The sequence below is a fragment of the Physella acuta genome, unplaced genomic scaffold (assembly GCF_028476545.2).
Source record: "Physella acuta isolate Inbredline_101_S28 unplaced genomic scaffold, ASM2847654v3 ptg000220l, whole genome shotgun sequence".
In the NCBI taxonomy this organism is placed as follows: domain Eukaryota; kingdom Metazoa; phylum Mollusca; class Gastropoda; family Physidae; genus Physella; species Physella acuta.
The window spans coordinates 197,833-218,306 of NW_026731739.1; the positions used below are offsets into that span (position 1 = coordinate 197,833).

General features: G+C 32.7%; 1 protein-coding gene across 5 annotated transcripts; it reads left to right on the top strand.

Moving 5' to 3' along the window:
* The first annotated feature begins 802 nt into the window (after window positions 1-802).
* Window positions 803-20,313, top strand: LOC131937729 (3'-5' RNA helicase YTHDC2). 5 transcript variants are annotated; one of them, XM_059295339.1, is made up of 34 exons: window positions 817-1,014; window positions 1,162-1,348; window positions 3,379-3,526; window positions 3,623-3,716; window positions 3,827-4,017; window positions 4,265-4,461; window positions 4,600-4,766; window positions 5,017-5,119; window positions 5,330-5,486; window positions 5,659-5,713; window positions 5,843-5,895; window positions 6,177-6,295; window positions 6,435-6,570; window positions 6,699-6,891; window positions 8,126-8,292; window positions 8,474-8,561; window positions 8,646-8,733; window positions 9,596-9,676; window positions 9,886-9,968; window positions 10,317-10,422; window positions 10,509-10,628; window positions 10,747-10,912; window positions 11,205-11,311; window positions 11,475-11,569; window positions 11,707-11,880; window positions 12,135-12,397; window positions 15,072-15,184; window positions 15,318-15,413; window positions 15,496-15,592; window positions 15,758-15,961; window positions 17,004-17,248; window positions 17,380-17,531; window positions 17,790-17,874; window positions 18,039-20,313. In XM_059295339.1, exons 3-34 carry the CDS (start codon window positions 3,397-3,399, stop codon window positions 18,663-18,665), a joined length of 4,752 nt encoding a protein of 1,583 aa, XP_059151322.1. In that variant the 5' UTR covers window positions 817-1,014; window positions 1,162-1,348; window positions 3,379-3,396; the 3' UTR covers window positions 18,666-20,313. The 5 variants fall into 5 exon arrangements, with proteins under 5 accessions (XP_059151325.1, XP_059151322.1, XP_059151321.1 ...); XM_059295342.1 differs by lacking the exon at window positions 1,162-1,348 and having other exon boundaries at window positions 803-826; XM_059295338.1 differs by lacking the exon at window positions 1,162-1,348.
* Window positions 20,314-20,474: the final 161 nt, after the last annotated feature.

The window sequence follows — 20,474 nt, forward strand, 5'->3', positions numbered from 1 at the left end:
TAGTTAGAATCTAGTAATTAGATCAAATTAGCTCTATTTTATTAATGGACGATTTATTAAAACAGTTAGATCTATTTCTTATGTTGTTTGAAGAGAATAAACAACGTAATATATAGAATCTTGGGGTTAATTATGGTTCGCTTAAACGAAAAGCAATCTGAACCGCCCAAGTCTTTTGGGGTGTGAGGGTGGTTTGACTTAGCTGACTTGGTCTTGGTGACAAGGGGGAGGCAGGATCCTAAGCCGAAATTGTGATGTTATAGATCTAGATTTAGAATCTACTTGCATTTTAGGATTTTAAAAAATACTTTTTTAAATTGAAAGAGAAGAAGTACCAATAGTACTAAAGGTGGCCCGTCTCCGATATTTTAGGAAGAAATTGCTGTTTCAAAAAATAATTAAGTTATGTATATATAATGTTATTGTTGATGAGGGGTGTTGGAAATGGGGGAGAAAGTAAAATTGTTCAATATTAAATTTTAGAATTAAAGACTGATATAATTAATTTTAATTATACAGTAATGTCAAGAAAAGACACATGGCAAATGTGGTGTATATTTTATATTAAGTGGGTTTCTTAAAAATGATAAAAAATACTTTATTTTTGTAAGAATGATGGTCATTTGTTGGAGTGAGTGAGTAATTTTAAGAGTTTTTTTCCGACAGAGAGTGACTTTGGATGTTAAGTAAAGATTCCTAAGATTCGTTATATATTTGCTCGTGTGGTTGCTTTTTTTTTGTGTTTTTTTTTTTAGTTAAAGAAACTTCTCTGCTGTTTTTTTTTCTTTCAGCACTTAGATGTACCAGATCTTGGAAACTGAAAACAGTAATAATAAATAAATAATCAGTTCAGTCACAGTGTGAATTAATAGACGAACACATTAATTTTAAAACAATCAAGGGTCGGATTGATTTAAAGAAATTAGGCCTAATAGTAATTGACTTAGATTGTCGTTAAGCTTGTTCAACGTTACAAAAAGAATATGCAAGCTGTGACCAGTAGATTTTGTTCGTGTAGGTCTCAATTCAATTATTTTTTTAGTCTCAAATAATATTTTTATAATTTTATTAAATACGAGCCGACCCGCAGCGTATCATACGTCGCTATTTAGTGGTTTTATTTTCTACTTTTCAGTAATTCATAATTTGTGAATTCGACAGAAACCCGGCTCTACGATTTGTAAACATTTAGCTTTGTAAACACTTTAGCAGTGACCACAGCTCACCAGACAATGTGGGAGTGGTAGTGATAGTGATAGAGAGAAAGAGAGGGGACTGCAAGGAGGCGCTTGCAGCTTGTTTTCTAACGGCTCCCAGAAGAGAATTATATATATAGATATTTTTTTAGGTAATCTTATTAATATTTGTTAGCGTTCTAGGTACGTAAAATCGCCTGCGGCTAGTAATGTACGAAAAAAGTTACCTCATTGTCAAGGCTTTAAAGTAAAGAAGTTTAATAGATAGAAGTATAATAGTATATTGTGATATATTTGTGTCAAATATTAGGCCGATGCTAGCCGGAAAAAGATACGCATGCGCAATGGAGAGAAACTACGACTTGCCATCGCGGCGATGTTTTCGATGGTACTGCGCATGTGTGTGTTTACAACTGCAGAACCCTAACGCCTAACACCAACCCTAATCCTAATCCTAACCCTATCCCTAATCATTTCCTTAACCTAATCCTTTCCCTAACCTAATCCTATCCATAATCCTAACCCTAATCCTATCCCTAGCCCTAATTCTAAGCCTAGCCATAGGTCACTGCGCATGCGCAGAGCTATCTTTTGCAGACTAAGTGGAGACGTTGGGGAGAAAAATCTTCCGAGTAGTCACTTCACAAATATAGATAAATGAATAATAAACCTAAATCAATTTTGGCTAAAATAATATATCACTATAGGCCAGAAATTTACTTTAAACAGCAGTGTTTGCTAGCAAGATTTGCTATATAAACAACAGCCATTTGAAAAATAGAGTGGCTTCCCCTGAATCTCGCTGTAAGTTTACAAAAAAAAACTTAAACAAAGATGGCTGCAATAGTAAATGAGCATGGTTGCATCTGTTGGAAACATTGCTAGTCTTCATTTATTGCTGAAAATTTTTAATTCAATTGTTTAAAAACAGGTACATAAATGAAACGAGAAAACATTTTTGTATTTTTCAAAACATAAATCCTCCTCAAAATGTGAAATAATTATTAAAATTTAAAGAGTCACCTGTTTTTCACATTATTAGTTGCTGGCAATTTTACATACCTAAAACGATAGATTATCATTGGTAATCTATCTCCGCTATTGTACGTTTTAGGGTGCGTACCGTATAATAATCCGAGCCTAATAGTAGTAATGTGAAAAAAAAGTTGCCTCATTGTTATGGCATTAATAGAAGTATATTGCGAGGTAAAACTTTATTTTAGCGTATTTTATTCGCTGCTTCACATTCACCTCCGGTTGAGCGTATTTAAATTATCAACCCAACCAAAACACTCAAAAACGTTAGAAAAACACTAAGATTAGAGCTTTTTTTTATGAATGTGAGTTTTAATTAGAAAAGGTAAAAAAAACATTAAAAAGCAGTAGGATCGTTCAAATTGAATATCGTGAAAAAAATCCCTACACGGTCGAGGGTTCACCATGAGTTCACATTGACTTTAATTATCAGCATACGTCTTGAACATTGTCATAGCACATTCAATATTCCAAATTTGGATTTTTCTCAAGTTTTGACAAAAGTAAATTATCAAAAACTAAAACAAAAATTCATAAAGAAATAAGCCCAATGTTTTCCTAATGTTTTTGTGTGTTTCGGTTGTGTTTATAAATACGAGCCGGCCCGCGGCATAACATACGCCGCTATTTAGTTGTTTCTAATTTTCAATAATTCATAATTTGTGAATTCGACAGTACCAACGCTGACATTGAAAATATTTCTTTAAAACACTATAAGTAGCTCGTTAAGGACCATAACCCCCCCCCCCCCTTTCCTTCCCTCCCCCCCTCCTCCCCCCCCCCCCCCTACGTTTAAAATCGTTGGCTCTGCTTGTAAACATTTAGAGTGAACACAGCTCACTAAAACCATGTAGGGGTGGGGAGGTAGGGAGAGCGTTTGCAGCTTATTTTCTAACGGCTCGAAGAAGAGAATTATATATATAGAAGATTATAATAAAATATGCTCAACTGGAGGTGAACGTGAAGTGGTGTACTTTGACTGTTGATTGAAGTACAGACCCAGACTAATATCCTGTGCCGGTTGCCCAGTCAGCGAACCGTCAGTGCTAAGATTGCTGCTAGGGCATATGGGGTGCCAACAGCATTTAAAAAATTACTGTAAACTTGTATCAATCATTACTGTAATCATTGACTTCCATTCTATCAGAAAACAAAATTTTGAGAAATGCCTCGTAAAGATCCTACTAGGACTGAAAGAGGTCCTAAACTTAATGAAGCTGTATGCATTGGTGAAGAGGTGAAAATAGGAATCCACTTAGCAGTTCAGAGGTTCAGATTAGATCCAGAACAAGAAGGTAAAATTAGAAATAAAGCAATTTGTATCTGCTAATGTTGGCATCTAGATTTCACTTTTTTTTTTTCAATAAAATATCTTTTTTAAATTTATATAGAGTTGTGTTTTCCATCTTCATTGTCAACCACTGAAAGGGCTTATGTCCATCGTTACTGCACTCAGCTTGGAAATTTGAAGACCTGGAGTAGAGGGTAAATGTTAAACCATATTTTGGACTAGCTTTTGTGAAATACAAAAGTTATCACTTCACCCACTACTTCACTAAATATAAAATGTTGTCATTTACGTTTCCCTCTCACAGAAATGGTCAAAATCGCTACATTACAGTTAAGAAGGTGGAAGGTGGAAAAAATGCAAAAACCTTTCCTTATCTGTTTACACTGTTGCATAGCGCATCTCAAGTGAATGTACTTCTTAATAAATATCCTGTCACTACTAAAGAAAAACAGGACTTAACACCAATTCTGGTTCAGTCTCCAAATGCTAGTGAGAGTAAGTTTATAATTTTCTACATATTTCAAAAGTCTACATAGGCACTGTGCTTGTAAAAACTGCCTGAGGACTTTTTTTAGCCATTTTTTTGCTGGCATTGCTACATTAACTTTACACTAACAAAATTACTTCCAGATGGAAAAAACTTTACGCTGTATTGCATTTTTGTTGGGACCCCCAAATACTAGACTAAAAATAATTATTCTGTAGTATACTCCAATTTTTATGAAGGCATTGTTATCAACAGAAGACAAGGAGAAATCTAATTTTGGCCGCTTAACTTACAATGTACCGCAAGTTCCCCAAAAGCGTGGTGCCTCTGACTTGCAGAAATTTAGAGAATCTCTCCCTGTTTATAACATGGCCTCTAGTATTGTGGAAACCATCAATGCCAATCAGGTGGTCCTAGTTGCAGGTGAAACAGGTTCCGGTAAGACTACTCAGGTAATTACAATTTTTTCTACTGTATTAGTCACTATGGATCTCTTACCATAATTATAAATGACTATAAAAGTTCTATTCATGAAGGAGTCTTAACTTTCTGGAAATGTTGAGCATTTGATTTATTTTCTTTGTCTCAAGGTTCCCCAATTGATTTTGGATGACTATTGTGACAAGAGACAAGTATGTAGAATTTTGTGTACACAACCTAGGAGAATTGCTGCAGTCAGTATTGCAGAGAGAGTGGCACTTGAAAGGGGGGAAAGGCTGGGGCATACAGTAGGTTACCAAATACGGCTGGAGAGCAAGTAAGTTTTCTTTAAGCAGTTCATTGATGTCAGTTCACAAGTTATTTAAGTGATACATTTATATTAACTCTCTACAGTTTTATTTATAATTTTTTTTATTTATGCCTCATTTTAAGCTACATTTACATTAATATAATATTTAAGAAATACCTTTATTATATAAGTAAAGTTTTTATCATGATATTTTATCAATTTTAGAAAGTTATATATATATATATCTAAATTTTGAAATTTTTGCATGTTTGTTTAGAATTTCAGCTAAAACTGTTCTCACATTTTGCACCACTGGTGTGCTTTTGAGAACCTTAATGGGAAGTGACTCTTGTCTCAGCAATATTACTCATGTTATTGTGGTTAGTATGCACAAAAAAATTACTGCTCATTAAAGATTTTTAATCTTGTAAATTTGATTGTTTAATAAATATCTAAAATGTATCTTTTTGATTTATTGAATATATTCATTTTTTACTTAATAAGTTTAAGTTGAGAACAAGAATGTGTTTTTATATTTTTGCTTAGTTTTTTAAATTTGCTTAAATGTTTTTTATTAATTTTGTTTTTAGGATGAAGTACATGAGCGTGATAGATTTTCAGATTTTCTTTTACTCTGCCTGAAGGAAGCTTTGCCAAAGTATCCTAATCTCCATGTGATTTTGATGAGTGCAACATTAAATATGGATTTATTTTCAGGATATTTTAACAACTGCCCTGTTGTTGCAGGTGGATTTTTAAAAATATTTCTAGTTTTTATTGCTAGCAAAATAAGAGAAACGTCATTTTTAAATGTTATAATAAGATTTTGAGTTCTAAAGAGTATTGATTTAGAAATAAGTAAGGTTTATGTTGCTTGTTATCTATTTATTTTTAAATAGATTTTATTTTTTCTCATCAGTACCTGGAAGCTTGTTCTCAGTAGAAGAATTCTTCCTAGAAGACATTTTAAAGTGGTTAGTATTGCATGTTAGTAAACAGCAAATTTAATGATTTGCTGCTGCTCAACGTTTTAGCTATTGATCGCTTAATAAAACAATTTCTCATATAATTGTTATAAAAGTACATAAATATTTTACCCACAGGACTGGATATAGAAATAAAAAGATGGATAAAGATTTATTGAAGAAACAGAAATGTAAGTCAGGTGTTTATAGAATGCAAACTGGTTACTCAAAGTGAAATACTCTGAGTGTTGTTCATGATTTAGTTTTTAGCATCTTAAAGATTTACAAAAACCTCCAACAAACCTGGTTTATCAATTGAAATTTTTTATAATGAATTAAAGATTTTGCTCAATTATAAATAAAGCTTTAAAAAGGTTTTAATAATCTAACTCATTGCACTTTTTTTTAAACAAAATTGTCTTTTCATGAAGTGTCAAACAGCTTTGAAATATTTCTCATTCCCTTTTTTCAGTCAAGAATCAAGAAGAGCAGTTAACGGAATGGTGCTCTAAGCAGCTAACTATATCAGACTCAGCACCTGGAAGTGGAACAGAAGAAGACTCTGATGTTACCACTTCTGATAATGCTGAGGTAATGGCTTAGATTCTGCAGATTGCCCTTAATACCATTTAATTCTTTTAGTCACTAATACTTTTTTTTTAAAATGAGAATATACTCTGCTTTTTAATTAAATTAATTGTTACATTTAAAATTGATTTATTTGTGTAAGTTGGGTGAAGAAAAAGAAGACCTTGAACCATGGGTTGTTGAGGAGATGGACAGGCTGCTCCGGGAGGTTTGGTTGACTGGCAACGAAGAGCTGTTTCACCAGATCCTTTATTTGATTTCCAATGAGAATGTTAGTGGTAGGTTCAGTTTCCTAAACCATCTGTTATAATATTAGATAATTAAAGCATGATTTTTAAACTAATTTTCTGGCTGTGTTTATTGCATGTGTATTGCAACTAAATCAACTGCTTACTTTTTTCTACAGTTGATTATATTCAGTCAGAAACCAGCACAACCCCATTAATGATTGCCTCTGCTAGGGGATTTATCAATGTGGTGGAACATCTGCTCACTCTAGGTGCAGATGCTAATTTTAAAACTGCTAATAACTGGACTGCACTGGACTTTGCTAGAAAATTTGAGAGAAATAATATTGAAGCGCTTCTTGAAGCTTATTTGTAAGTGTTCAACAATCAAAAAAATTATTTTGTCGAACTAATTAAAATTTGTAATATTTAATGTTTCCTTTACCCTATGCATAGATTACTTATTTTAACACGTTTTTCTTAACTCAGCTTCGCGTTTGTTTGTTTGTTTGTTGTTAAAATTGACATTGAAAATTAGCCCACTTCTGATTGCTCTAGAGATCTGAAATTTGGCATGCAGGCTACTTTCGCCTAACAATTTCAGATGCAATCATAAAAACTAGCAATTAGAGACCGTAATTAGCTTAATTTAATTACGCCCCAAGGACCATAAAATTGAGGACATGATTTCTAAAGATACCGACAAGACTGGAGGCCTATTGACACAGTTACTTCGGCCCCAATCGATGTGAGCGCGCTGGCCGTGATCGTATAGTGGTTAGTACTTCGCGTTGTGGCCGCGACAACCCAGGTTCGAATCCTGGTCGCTCAAGATTTTTAGTCCGTGTATTTATAAACACTTAGTCAAGTCATACTTAATCAAGTCATTAGATAAAGTAAACTTTTTTAAAAACCACGTTTTTCATGTGTAGCAACGGACTAAAAAGGAGAAAATAAAATACTTAAAAAAAACTTTTTAAAAAACCACGTTTTTTCTTGTGGACTAAAAAGTAGAAAATAAATTTTTCTTTTGTGCTTCCTCGAGCTGTGCAGATTCTTGTGATGACTGACAAAAAACGTGGGTCGGGCAGATGGGTCGGGAAATTTGATGGTGAACGTACCCACGTTTTTTGTCAGTCATCACAAGAATCTGCACAGCTCGAGGAAGCACAAAAGAAAAATTTATTTTCTACTTTTTAGTCCACAAGAAAAACGTGGTTTTTTAAAAAGTTTTTTTTTAAGTATTTTATTTTTTGTAGCTATTCTTCCAATAGCAACAACATCCAACTAATCCTGTTAAAATTTCAATAATTTTCTATAGAATAAGTAAAGAAAATTACCCTTCGTGATCATAATGCATGTAAACGAGAGTTCCTGTTTACTCTGTTTTAGCCTGTGCATATGATTAAATGGAGTGGTCAGGACCATGCTAAGTCTCCTTAAGTTTTTCCGACTTAAGTTATGTACTCGTTAAAGCCTTGTGGGTTCAGGGTCATATTTAAAATGATAGAATAGATCTCTTTTCGGTTAGCAATCATGTGCTCTCTATCATGAACGCCTATCAAATTTAATGAAATATAATTACAATTACCTTTCTTTGCTTCAGATCGTCTCTGGAGTCTGGACTGGATAAAGCTGATGAAGACATGCAGTTGATTTCTGAGGAAGACAGAGAGCTTTTAGCAATGTACCAGCATAGTTTTGATGATGATAAGGTGGACATAAACCTAGTCTCAAGTCTTATTCATAAAATCCACACTACATCAGGGGAAGGTTAGTAGATACTTATTTACTCTATTCAAGGTATCTGGTATTGTTCCTAAATTATGCATTTGCAGAGTATTGATTTGAGTAATGTAATAAGATAGATTAAATAATATGAATTTTTTTTCTACTAGTATTTTTGTTAAATAGATATTTTCCAATTAGCCTTTTGTTTTGTTTTTTAAATAAGGTGCCATATTAGTTTTTCTTCCTGGATATGATGACATTGTTAATCTCAAAAATGCCATAATAGAAGATCGTCAGTTTGAGCATGCCAGGTAAGTAAAGATTCATTTTATGTTTCATCCTTCTCGGTTATAAAAGCATATTGCAATATCTTACTTGGGCATACAATATTTTAGGTATGTGATCTACACCCTTCACTCAGCACTCCAGTATTCAGACCAAAAAAGAGTTTTTAAAAACCCTCCAAGTGGTGTGAGAAAAATTGTAAGTAAACTATCTAATTTTTGTCTCTCTATTCCCTTCAAGATTGTCTTTCCCAAATATACTCAAATACTCTCAAACGGTTTTAAAATATCCATTTTTTTTTGTAACAATTGATAATAAAGAGAAAATTATATGATCACAAATTAATACAGATAAGAACATTTGTGAAATGAATATGCTATTACACTATTTTAACACAATAAATATTTTATGGTGGTTTGCATCTAGAGAAGTCAGGCTCTCTTTGAAGTGTGTATTCGTACTGTCTCATTCAAGTTTTTTATTTTTTATAAACTAACTTTATAGTAGTCATATTCACTAAATTAACATGTTTATAATCAAACTTAAAATTGTATTAAATTTCTGCCAAAAATGTTACGTCCACATCACATTATCTCACCAACATGAATTTATGAAATTCATATTTTTCAAATTCATAATTTATTAAACAAAAGTAGATTTGACGATTCCTCATTTAAATAAACATTCGCATTAGTATTGTGGGGAAAGTTCATAAACTTTTTGTTTCTAAATAGTAACCCTGCTTGATAAAAATGTAAGTTACTTTGCAAGGAAAAAAGAAAAGGAAAAAGACTGTAATGGTTAATTTTATACTAAGCTAAAGCACTTCTAACTTAAACTTATTGAGCTTTAGCCTTTACAGTTACCACAAAAAATATTGAGCTTGTTTTCAGCTTGATATAGATACCTGGCGTTGGTCAGTAAAAGTGAATGAAACACAGCATTTACTGGCCATATGATTTCTTTATTTTTTCCCCTTATAGAAACATATATTTTACTTTTTCCATCAGGTTTTAAAAAATCTTACTATTTGTGCTAAATTATTTCTTTTAAATTTCAGATTTTGTCTACTAACATTGCTGAGACATCAATCACAATCAATGATGTTGTTTATGTTGTGGACTGTGGCAAAGTGAAAGAGGTAATCAGTATGTTATTTGTTATTTATTGAAGACTAACTTTACTTTAAAAGTAGATTATATAGCTAATTTCATATTAATATATGTTGTTAGGGTTTCTGTGTCCTAGTATTTTACTGATATTGTACCTCTCTATGTAATACTTTTTAAAAGAACTTTAAAAATTTAGCAATTATACAAAAAGACAACATAAATATTTTCAACCCACCAGAAAACATATGATGCTTTGACTTCACTTACTGCTTTAAAAAGTAATTGGATTTCCAAGGCCAGTGCTTTACAGAGAAAAGGAAGGTAATTCAGCTTTTCTTTACACATTAATATCAGTCATCTTGTTCATCCACTCATTACATAAGCAAGACAGTTGTGAAGGGGGAACATGATCTTTTCCTTAACACTTTAAAATTTGTATTGACAGATCATTTCTCTTTTTAATATGGTTTCTATACCTAATATACAACTTAAAAAATGAATATAAAATAAATAATATTTAGCTATGATTAATGTGTAAAAAGTGTTTTTTTTTTAAAACATAGTAAAATTTAATTCAGGTAAGTGTGTAGCCAATAATATTAGTGTATGTATCATCTGAGTGGCTTCTCTTGCTGTCTTTAAGTATTGGTATCTTTACGTATATTTTAGAGCCGGTCGTTGTCAGCCAGGGAAATGTTACCACTTATTCAGCCGAGCCCGCTATATTCACCTGCAAGATTACCAGACGCCAGAGATTCTTAGACTTCCACTCCAGGTTAGATCCTCATTACTACCTGATTAGTTTAATGTTAACTAACATTTACATCTATCATTGATGTTTACTTGATCATTATTTCCCAGGAGTTGTGCCTACACACTAAACTCTTGGCACCCAACACACAATCTATTGTAGACTTTTTGAGCAAGTGTCCTCAAGCCCCACCACAGCTGGTGATCAGAAATGCAATTCAGTTGTTGAAGGTATATTGTAACTTGTTGCTTCAAATAATGTGATCATTTTTTACAACCTAGGTGTAATCTTACTTAAAGGGTTGTCACATGTTTTTTTATTGATTGTTTTCATTTGGTTTGTTTTTAGCAAATTGATGCACTAGACCCATTTGAAGAGATGACAGAATTGGGTCAGCATTTAGCAGATCTGCCAGTGGAGCCTAGGCTGGGGAAAATGGTTCTCTATTCAGTGGTCCTCAAATGTTTAGACCCTGTGCTAACAATTGTTTGTACTTTAGCTTTCAAAGAACCTTGTAAGTTCATATTACCCATAATTCACATCATAGTTTTTTAACTGAACCATAATGTTTAATTAGTTTAAAATTTATCAATTGTTTAACATAACAATGACAGAAAGCTATTTAATTACTATTTGATATTTAAAACTTTATGTATTTACTTTTCATATTTTAATTATTTGCAATAGAAAAAAAAATATTTGTTAACACTTGTAAAGTAATGTGTGACCCTTAGTTTCATTTTACTTTATAAAACTTATTGTTTTTAACTTGTTATAACCACTTAACTGTTTAAAACTTTCTCCAGTTATCATTCCTGCATTGCCATCAGAGAAAAGGGCAGTGATGGGTAAACGAAGGAGATTTGCCGAAGAGACATACAGTGATCATATGGTTTTTCTTAGAGCGTTTCAGGTATTGCTGTTTACCTTTTGCATTACTTAACATGCTAGAAAAATAATAGCAATAATACACTCTACTAGCAATTTTTTTTTAAACACTAAATTTTCACCAAAATCTTAAATCTTCCCAAAAATCTTAAATCTTCTAATATTTGTATATATTTGTCTCATTCTAGGCCTGGCAAAAAGCAAGAGCTGAAGGATGGGAGAGAGCCTTTTGTGATAAGAATTTTATTTCTTCCTCAACTATGGAAATGCTGTTAGGAATGAGGTGGATATTCAGATTATCAAAAAAACATTTATGAAGATAAGAAAATTGCTGTATTTTCATTTATAAGCTTGCATTAGTATACTATTGATCAGATAATGGGTCTTTTAAAAAATCCTAACCTAAAACTATTTGAACAGGATGCAGCTGTTGGCCCAGCTGAGAGTCTCAGGTTTTCTGAGAGCACGAGGTGCTGGAGACATCAGAGATCTGAACACAAACTCTGACAACTGGGCACTGGTCAAAGCTTGTATCCTGGCTGGAACTTATCCAAACATAATGCAGAGGGATGAATCCATGACTTTATGCACTATGTAAGCGTTGCTTTCTGTAACAAGCCTTTAAAGTCATGTTGATTTCAAAAACAAAATTAGTTGTAATTTACATAAATATAGGGACCATAAATTCAGTACTAGGATTTAGAGATCATAGTATGATCATATACTTTCTCTCATTATTCCTGTTTATATCCCATACTTTTTATATAATGTAAAGTAACAATACTTCATATAAATATGCCTTCATTTTTAAACTGCTTATATAGAGAGAACTAATGTTTTTTGACTAGATCTGAAAGAAATGTGAGGTACCACAGCAGCTCCGTGCTTCACCCTGTCACATCAGCTACTAGTGTGTACCCAGCCAAGTCCCTGAAGAAGGTGATCAAATCTCTGCCATCCAAGTGGATCATCTATGAGGAGATGTCCCGTTTCCAGAGAGTTTCACTGGCCAAGTACTGCACCTTGGTGTCGTCTGCCGCTGTCTTTGTCTTTGGGGGTCATAGTAAAATCACTACAGATGCCATCACAAGACAACCTGTATCTAGGGCAGGTATGATATTCATTATGCCAATATTTATTAGAAATTTAACTCAAAGAATGTTTTTCTTTTCTGCACTGTTTACATGACTGTTAACCTTAAGGCCCTGCGGTCTTTTGCTGTGTGTATCAAAACTGTGATTTTGCATACTTTAGCCTTGACCCTAGCATTGGCCATCAGTATATACAGAACTAAATGTGTACCTGACTCACAATCCATTTGTGTGCAGAATTCAAAAAAGGAGCGGAACTTTGACCACCCTTAGCTTAAAAGGATACCTACTTGTTCATATTTCATTGCCCTTATTTGACAAATAAAGTGAAATTTGACTACCCTTAGGATACCAGCACTTTGCTTATTCACTTTTTACTTTATTTGAAAACTTGAAAATTATCTTTTGCACTTTGAGCCATTGGCTTGATTAACTCTTTTCAATTCTCTCCCTTAGCTATCGTTCTTATAAGATCGACGCAGAAATGTGTATTTTTTAATAATAATCCCTAAGCTTTTTTATTTTTTTAAAATGGCATTATTTTCCTAATTGTTTTAGCATTTATAAAAAACACACATAAAATGCGAAACTTATTTTCTTATTATGAAAAAAACGAAAGAAAACGCTTGAACTGAGCATGCCTTGCTTACGCCATTTTGGATTTTTAGTGAAGTCGATTTGAGACAGACTCTTCGAATTAAATGAAAATAAAATGTTTAACACCACAAGTGATATGAGATTTTGTGATGAATCGTCTGATGAAGATATTGTGGAAACAGAATTCGAAGATTCAAACGATGATTTGGGAAATATCTCAGTTAATAACTCAACACAACATAGGGACAGGCATCGGTGAGTTGACAACTTTTTTTTTTCAAAGTTAAGACTGAACATTTTTAATTAAATTGCCCCACCATGAAATTATACATTATAACAAACACTCATATTAATTACACCAGCCTCTTCTAGAAATATCGATATAATATGAAGTATTTATATTATTTATAAAATATTAAATAAAAATAAAATAAAATGCACCATTCACACCAGTAAATTTAAAAAAATGGTTGCTAAGGAGCTGTTTACAGTGTATGCTCTAGCATCTTGTAGCTTTGTCTAAATATTTCTGCTTTGTATTCACTGTTAACTAGCTATAGTTGCTTAGTTTCTAATATATATTTTCAGTATTTCAATATTCTCTTGTTTTTATAGCTATTACATTATTTTATATTCTAAGTATTAGGCCTATCCTATATTTATAATAAATCATCTAGCCAAGTCAACATATATTTTGTTTTGATTTCAGACCCAAGACAGCATCCTGATGTAGATGGTGGACCTCCAGATCCTAAATTCCAACCTGCTAAGAAACATGGAACACATCTTAGTCAATGGGGACATTTTAACTAAAAGAGCTGCTAGGGAATCCCTAAGCCCTGTGTCATTTCGTCAAGCTGTACTTTACAGTGGATATGGTGAAGACAATTGTTATGTATACCAACCATTATGTAGCACAATGTGGACTTACAAGACCTATTTCCAAAAGGTGGTAAAATTTAACTATAGATCTATAAATGAGTTCTTTTTTTAGGTTTGCTGATGTTTGAAGACAAGACACCACAGACTTCCAACTCTGGCTTATCTTATGATGTAGTTACCATATTGTCACAATCAGTCTTGCGTGCAGTATATCTTTTATTTTTTGACAACTTGTACACTAAACTTAAACTATTTAAAGATCTTTTAAATGTGGAATTGGTGTTTGTGGCACAATTATAAAAATAGGAAAGGTTTTCTTATTGCCCTAAAAGATAGGTCTTTTGAAAAAGTTTCAAAAAGAGGTGACATGCTATGGTTTAGCGAGGGTGACATTGTAACAGTTGAGTGGCGCGATAATTAAAACAGTCTGTGATGTCAAGCTATAAGACAGCTAATGGTTCAGTAAAGGTAAACAGCAGAACATAGGTAGGAGGTAATTATACACAGTTGTATGTTGATCAAGCAATTAGTATTCAGGATTATAAGTAATAAATATTGGGGGGGGGGGGGGGGTCAGCACTAAGTGTTGCACTTGTGATACATATCTGTATTCACAAAAAGAGTAACTGTTTGTTATAATTTCATGAATCTTCTTGAATCTTGTTGTTTTTATTTTGTTATCAATAACCTTATCCTATTTTGTATTAATTTCTTTGCAGATTACTTTTTTATAAATTTTTTACTTATTTCCCCTTACACAGGTCATGTTATTGTTTATTGTATATTTTTTTTAGTTCTTGTCCTAAATGCATCACATCACCTTTTTTAAATGCAGAATTGATTTATCTATCCAATAAACATTACTTTGTTTCATTATAGGACTTGGCTTATTTTTTTTGTTCTTGGTGTTTTTCATGTAATTGTTTTTAAAAAAGTAAAACCAAATTTAATTAATTAATTAATTAATTGTGCTTTCAAGGCCATACCTGCTACATTGGATTTTTTAATCTCTGCTGATTCTCTATTCAATTACCTAAAGAATGGTGCATAACACTATATACTTTCCTTGTTTAATAATGTCTAGTGGACATTTTACAATTGAGACCAGTGCACTCCAATATTTTTCTACTAAACCTGAGAATTGTAAAGAGTTAATGAAATGCTGGGTTGTTTTTTTTAGCATAATAAAAAGAAAAAAAAACCTTTTGTTTGTAGATTCAGATGATGAAGAAGAGGAGGTGAGAAAAATAATGAACCCTGAGAGTCCTGATGGGGATGTTTATGTCAAGCTTGATGACTGGATTCGCTTTGACTTTGAATCCCAGATGGTAAGATAAGTCATAAGTGATACAATTTTCTGTTGCTATCATCAAAAATTTAGACAGTCTACCTGTAAATGTGTGTAATCTTTATATATAATCAACAAACATTTAACAAGATGACAAATTTTCTACCACCCAGGATGCTGAGACTGCCGTCTTGTTCAGAATGAAGTGGCACAGTCTCTTTTTAAACAGAATGAGACATCCTGCAAAAGCTTGGTCACAATCAGAAGAGGTCAGTTTTGCATTTTTACATTAAACCAACATGTTTTTAAAATGTATATGTTGGGTTTCCTTAATTTTGTTTATGTTTGTAGGCTGTGTTAGGAGCAATCTGTGCAGTGTTAACAAATGCAGAGAAATCCATTGGGTTAGAAAATCCTGTAGGAGTTGGGCAAAGACCTCGAGCAATCGGTCAGTAAACTATTTGTTGCATACAGTTTCATTCAATTTATTGCAGTTTAACCATAAGTAATTATTGTTATTAAGAAATAAGATTGGTGGTTTATGAATTCTTGAAAGTTAAGAAAGTAAGCTAATTTGTTGTTGTTTTTTACTATTGAATAATTATCTTGACAGAGCCTTTGATGGGAGGAGGATTTGAAGACTATTATGGTAGGCCAGGTAGTGGTGGTGGTGGAAATGGTGGTGGTAGTGGTTACCAGCAACACCACCACCATCAACAGCAGCAGTATCAACCACAGCAGCAACAAATGTATAGAAATAACTCAGGTGGACGTGGGGGCTACAGCAACCAGCAGCGTGGCTACCAAAGCTTTAACAGTAAATCTCTTTTTCCTGTTAATGAACTTACTTAAGTATTTTTTTATGGAATTTTAGGTGATTTAACAATTAATTTTTAATCCCTATCACTTCCATTTTTAGCGCCATTTCCATTCTGGAGAATTGTGTTTATTAACTCGTCTTTTCTGGGAATGGATGAATGGATGGATGTGTGTCCGCAGCTTTAAGTCGTATCTCCTCCTCAACTAAGCAATGTCGAGGACTAGTTCCAAAAGCAATTACCTTAAGCAAGTTACGAGGATGAACATAGGCCATAAAAATTCCGGGTCTCTTTCATGGATTTCCCGGAAAAGCCAAAAAACCTCGAAAAAATGCAGTTTTTGGCCCATATCTCGGCAACCAGACCACTTAGCGACTTGAAACATGTACCAATCGATTCCTGCCATAATTTAGAACAATATTGCAGAAGAAAGTTTTCAAAAATATCCTTTCGTTCGGTCACAAAAAATTTTTTGAATTAATTAAAATTTGGACCGAATTAGTAGGCATTTTATGCAACCACACCACACGCGTCATCACGTTCAATAGCTGCGACGTCACGTTCAATGGCTGCGATGTCACTTTCGGTAGCTGGGCACGCAATGGTTTTTAGTCATGTTACTCTATTGTAAATAAAACATGTAAAATACTGAAAAAAAAATTAATAAAAAACGTTTTAATAACTAACCAATGGTTTTACTAACCCTGCTCTTGATTTACGCTACAACAGAGCTATTTTTAGATAACACAAGGAAATTGCGCTAAAATTGTCACTAGACTTTTTTTAATTACTTGTTTCTTCATAATTTTTATCTTGTTTCCTGTTTCTGCGTATTCTTCCAATTATTTGTCTTATGTCAGCTTAAAGGTTGTTGTTTTTTATTTGAGATGGGTAAAAAAAACTCTCCTTTAGTTCTGTAATGACTTACAATATGTTACAACACTGTAGTACAACAGTAATAGTGTCTTTGAGCTTGTCCACTTCTTTTATTAACACAAAACATCCTAACCCTAATTTCTACACTGTTTTTTATATTGATAGAAACAGCACAGATGAGTGGAGCTGGCGGCAGAGCTGAAAGTGGGAGCTCTACCCCACTAGATTCACCTCAGTCAGGTTCACCAGCACTGTCAGCTGTTACATCAGGAGCTGCTTCAGGCACCCATGAAGAGGGGAGATACTTTTTAATGAGATGCAACAACCAAAAAATTGTTGATGTCTCAGAGAACAAATCCATCTGGGCCACCACAGCTGCTAACGAGGCTAAACTTAACAGAGCATACAGTGTAAATGATACATTAATTAAGATTAAAAATTAGAGTAGGAATATTTTTTTAATATTTATTTCTTGTACTAGTTAGATCTTTAATGAGACAACCAGTGGAACTGCCAGTAACTGTTCAAAAAAATTTTCCAGGGTGGCAAGCCTGTGTATCTCATCTTCTGTATACCAGGAAATGCCAACTTTCAGGGCTATGCAAAAATGACCTCACCTATCAGTAAAAATAAGTCACCAGATTTCCCTTCATCTGGCCTAACTGGTATCTTCAGTGTTGAATGGGTTAAGAGGTAACCATTGTTTGCTTTGATTTATATTTTTATTATTTTGTGTGTATATACCATAAAATGACATAAAATTTAAAGTAAGCTTTGTTTTTTTATGGATACAAAGTTCTTTAAATAACCTTATTTTAAAATTATTGCCAAATTGTCAAATAAATAATACTGATTTTACCACTAATTAAATGTTTGTATATTTTTATTTTTATCAGAAACAACAAAAAAGATACTAAATATTAGTTGTATCACTTTTTGTATCCCGTATAGGGTTACACTCCCATTTAGTAACACAAACACTTTGAATAATCCATGGAATGAAGGCAGACGAGTGCACGCAGGAAGAGATGGACAAGTAAGTGTTGTTACTGTTATTTAATGCTTTGGTTTTTTAATGTTTTCAAGGTAAATATTAAAAGTGAGTCATTGTTTTTACAACACACTTTTTATTTATTTACAAATTTAAACTTATAATTTTATTATAAAAATAAAACATAGATACTTTATCTTTATTTGTAGGAGATTGAGCCTAAAGTGGGAGCAGAGTTAATTAAACTGCTAGATTTAGTACAGCCAAAAAGGTCACATTCTGGTGCTAAAAAGAAATCAACTATGCAGCAAAGTCAGAAAAACACACAACAGAAACAGCAGCAATACAACAAAAAAGACAAACCATCCAGCGGAAGATCTGAAAGCTCTGGGGCAAGTGAAGACCCAAGTGATAATGGCAGAGGTGAGATCTCTCAGTCAAGCCCTAGCCCTGCTTTATCCACCAACACTAATCATAGCTCTAACAGTAGTGCCAGTAGCCCAGCCCATAACCAGGACAGTGCAGTTTTCTCATCAGGAAATCAGAATTCAGTTCCCTCACAGATGTTAAACCAGCAAGGCTATCTGGCTTCCACCTCAAAGGAATATTTTACAGGGGGTTACCAGCAGCAGCAGGGAGCTTATGTACAAACAGGGCTGAATCCTATGTTGTTAGCTCAAGGTGGAATGCTTGGGTCATCAGCTTTTGGAATGGGACATCATCCAGGCCTGTCACCTGTCATGATTCTTCAAAGGAACTCCACAAGTTCCAGTTCACAGACACAACAAAGTCCACATTATTACACAGGGGGAAAGTTTAATCAACACAGAAATTAATTTTTTTATGTAAAAGTATGTCTTGATCTCATTAAAAGGTTGATCACAATTTTAAGGTTAGGGATATTACCCCCTTGTCCAAAATTCTTCTTTCACCCCACCCCCACCCCCACCCACCTGATAATGACTATGAGACTTATTTTACACATTTCAAGCAAAGTGAGAAGTCTGGTATCTAATAGAATGCCTGAAATAGTCCAAGCATGAAATAAATCATATTTTGTACTTGGTACTTTTGGCAAATTGAAGAATAAGGTTATTCCCTCTGGAATATTATTTAGCTCTAACATTGCATAAGGGTTAATAGTATGTTTATGGCATACTTATAATTGACAGTCAGTAATGTCGTTTTCCAGTTACTGAACAGGGTGATAAGGATAGGGGGTAATGTCCAGCTGCCTAAGATTACACAGATTCAAATTTTATTTTAATTGTTGATGTATGATACTGTCCAGTGATTTGACTTTTTGTAAGTCTTTCATGTGGTTTTCTATTTTTTATGAAATATATTTATTGTTTGCAAAGACAATTTAGAGAATATATTTTTTTTAATTTACTTAATGGCAACTAGTTTGATTTTTAGAAATTTTATTGATTGTTAAAATCCTGAAATTAACAGATGATAGTGATTTGTTTATAATTAAATTAAATTTTTTTTCCTGTTCTGTGTTAGTGACTTTCAATTTGAAAGTTATAAAAATTGTCATTTTGAAAAAACATTTGCTCATTTTGGAACAAAATGTAGTCACTTAGTGCTTTTCCTTTTATTAATGGAAGTCAAATTATGTTGTTTAAAATTAAAATAGATGAAATAAGGCATTCATTTTAAAGTTAATTGTAAAATGTTTTTAAAATGTGTTTTACGGTTAACTATTTTAGTTTGTATACCCAATTGGCTGATGTAAATGGAGATTAGGATGACTTAATGTCCCAGTAACATTTCATATTTGTTTTTACAATTTGACTTTATGTTTTAAAATACTTATCTTTGTAAAAAAAATGTTCTATTATACATTATAGAATTTAAATAGTTTGCATCTGAAACAGATGAATAATTATGTAGACAAATTTTGCAACTCTTAATGATGAGCAAATAATTATTTTATTTAACTGAATGTAGCTATACAATAAAAAAGTGAATAAAAATTTAAATGCTCACATTTACCCTGTTCTGTTATTTAAATACTTGAATTCACTTGTTTTAGCAAACGTTTCTGCTTACAACACTGTTTCTTTTAGATAATGTTGTGGCTTCTGGTGTTTTTCCACTGTTGATGGTAACTGTTCTGAAATTTGGAAAACAATTTTTCATCAGAAAGTAATGATATTTCTAATTTTTTTTTTTTTTTAAATTATAATAAAAGTAGACTAGTGGACTAAAAGTTTCACTGTTGTTTCATGAATAAAAATTACTTAGAGATGTAGGTTTATCATTTTTAAGGTTGTGGATTTAATATCTTGATATCTTGTGATATGTGATATCTTGTAAAAAAAAATTACATTGAAAGTACTTGTATCTGCACTTTTGTTTCAATTTTCACAAAAGTATTGTGTAAGCACATGTAATATTTTTTACTTAAAAAGCTATGTTGTCTGCATTAAAACCAAATAAAAATGTGATTTCTTGAAATTAAAAATATAAAATTGTTTCCATAGTTTTTGTTTTAGAATTAAATTTTGCTTTACCTATCTGATGCATTGTTTAGATGTGTTTGAAGTTGAAAGTTGATGGAATAAAATTAATCAAACTGGTCTTATGGATTTTACTCAAATCACTCCACCATAACCATTTAGGACTTTATCATATTG

What these genes read in the sequence shown, in the direction of transcription:
- LOC131937729 (XM_059295342.1), top strand. Translation starts at nt 3,397, where the DNA reads ATGCCTCGTAAAGATCCTACTAGGACTGAAAGAGGTCCTAAACTTAAT. An exon ending in GTTCCGGTAAGACTACTCAG is followed by an intron (nt 4,462 to 4,599) that starts GTAATTACAATT and finishes CTTTGTCTCAAG; the next exon opens with GTTCCCCAATTGATTTTGGA. An exon ending in TTTTTCTTAGAGCGTTTCAG is followed by an intron (nt 11,312 to 11,474) that starts GTATTGCTGTTT and finishes GTCTCATTCTAG; the next exon opens with GCCTGGCAAAAAGCAAGAGC.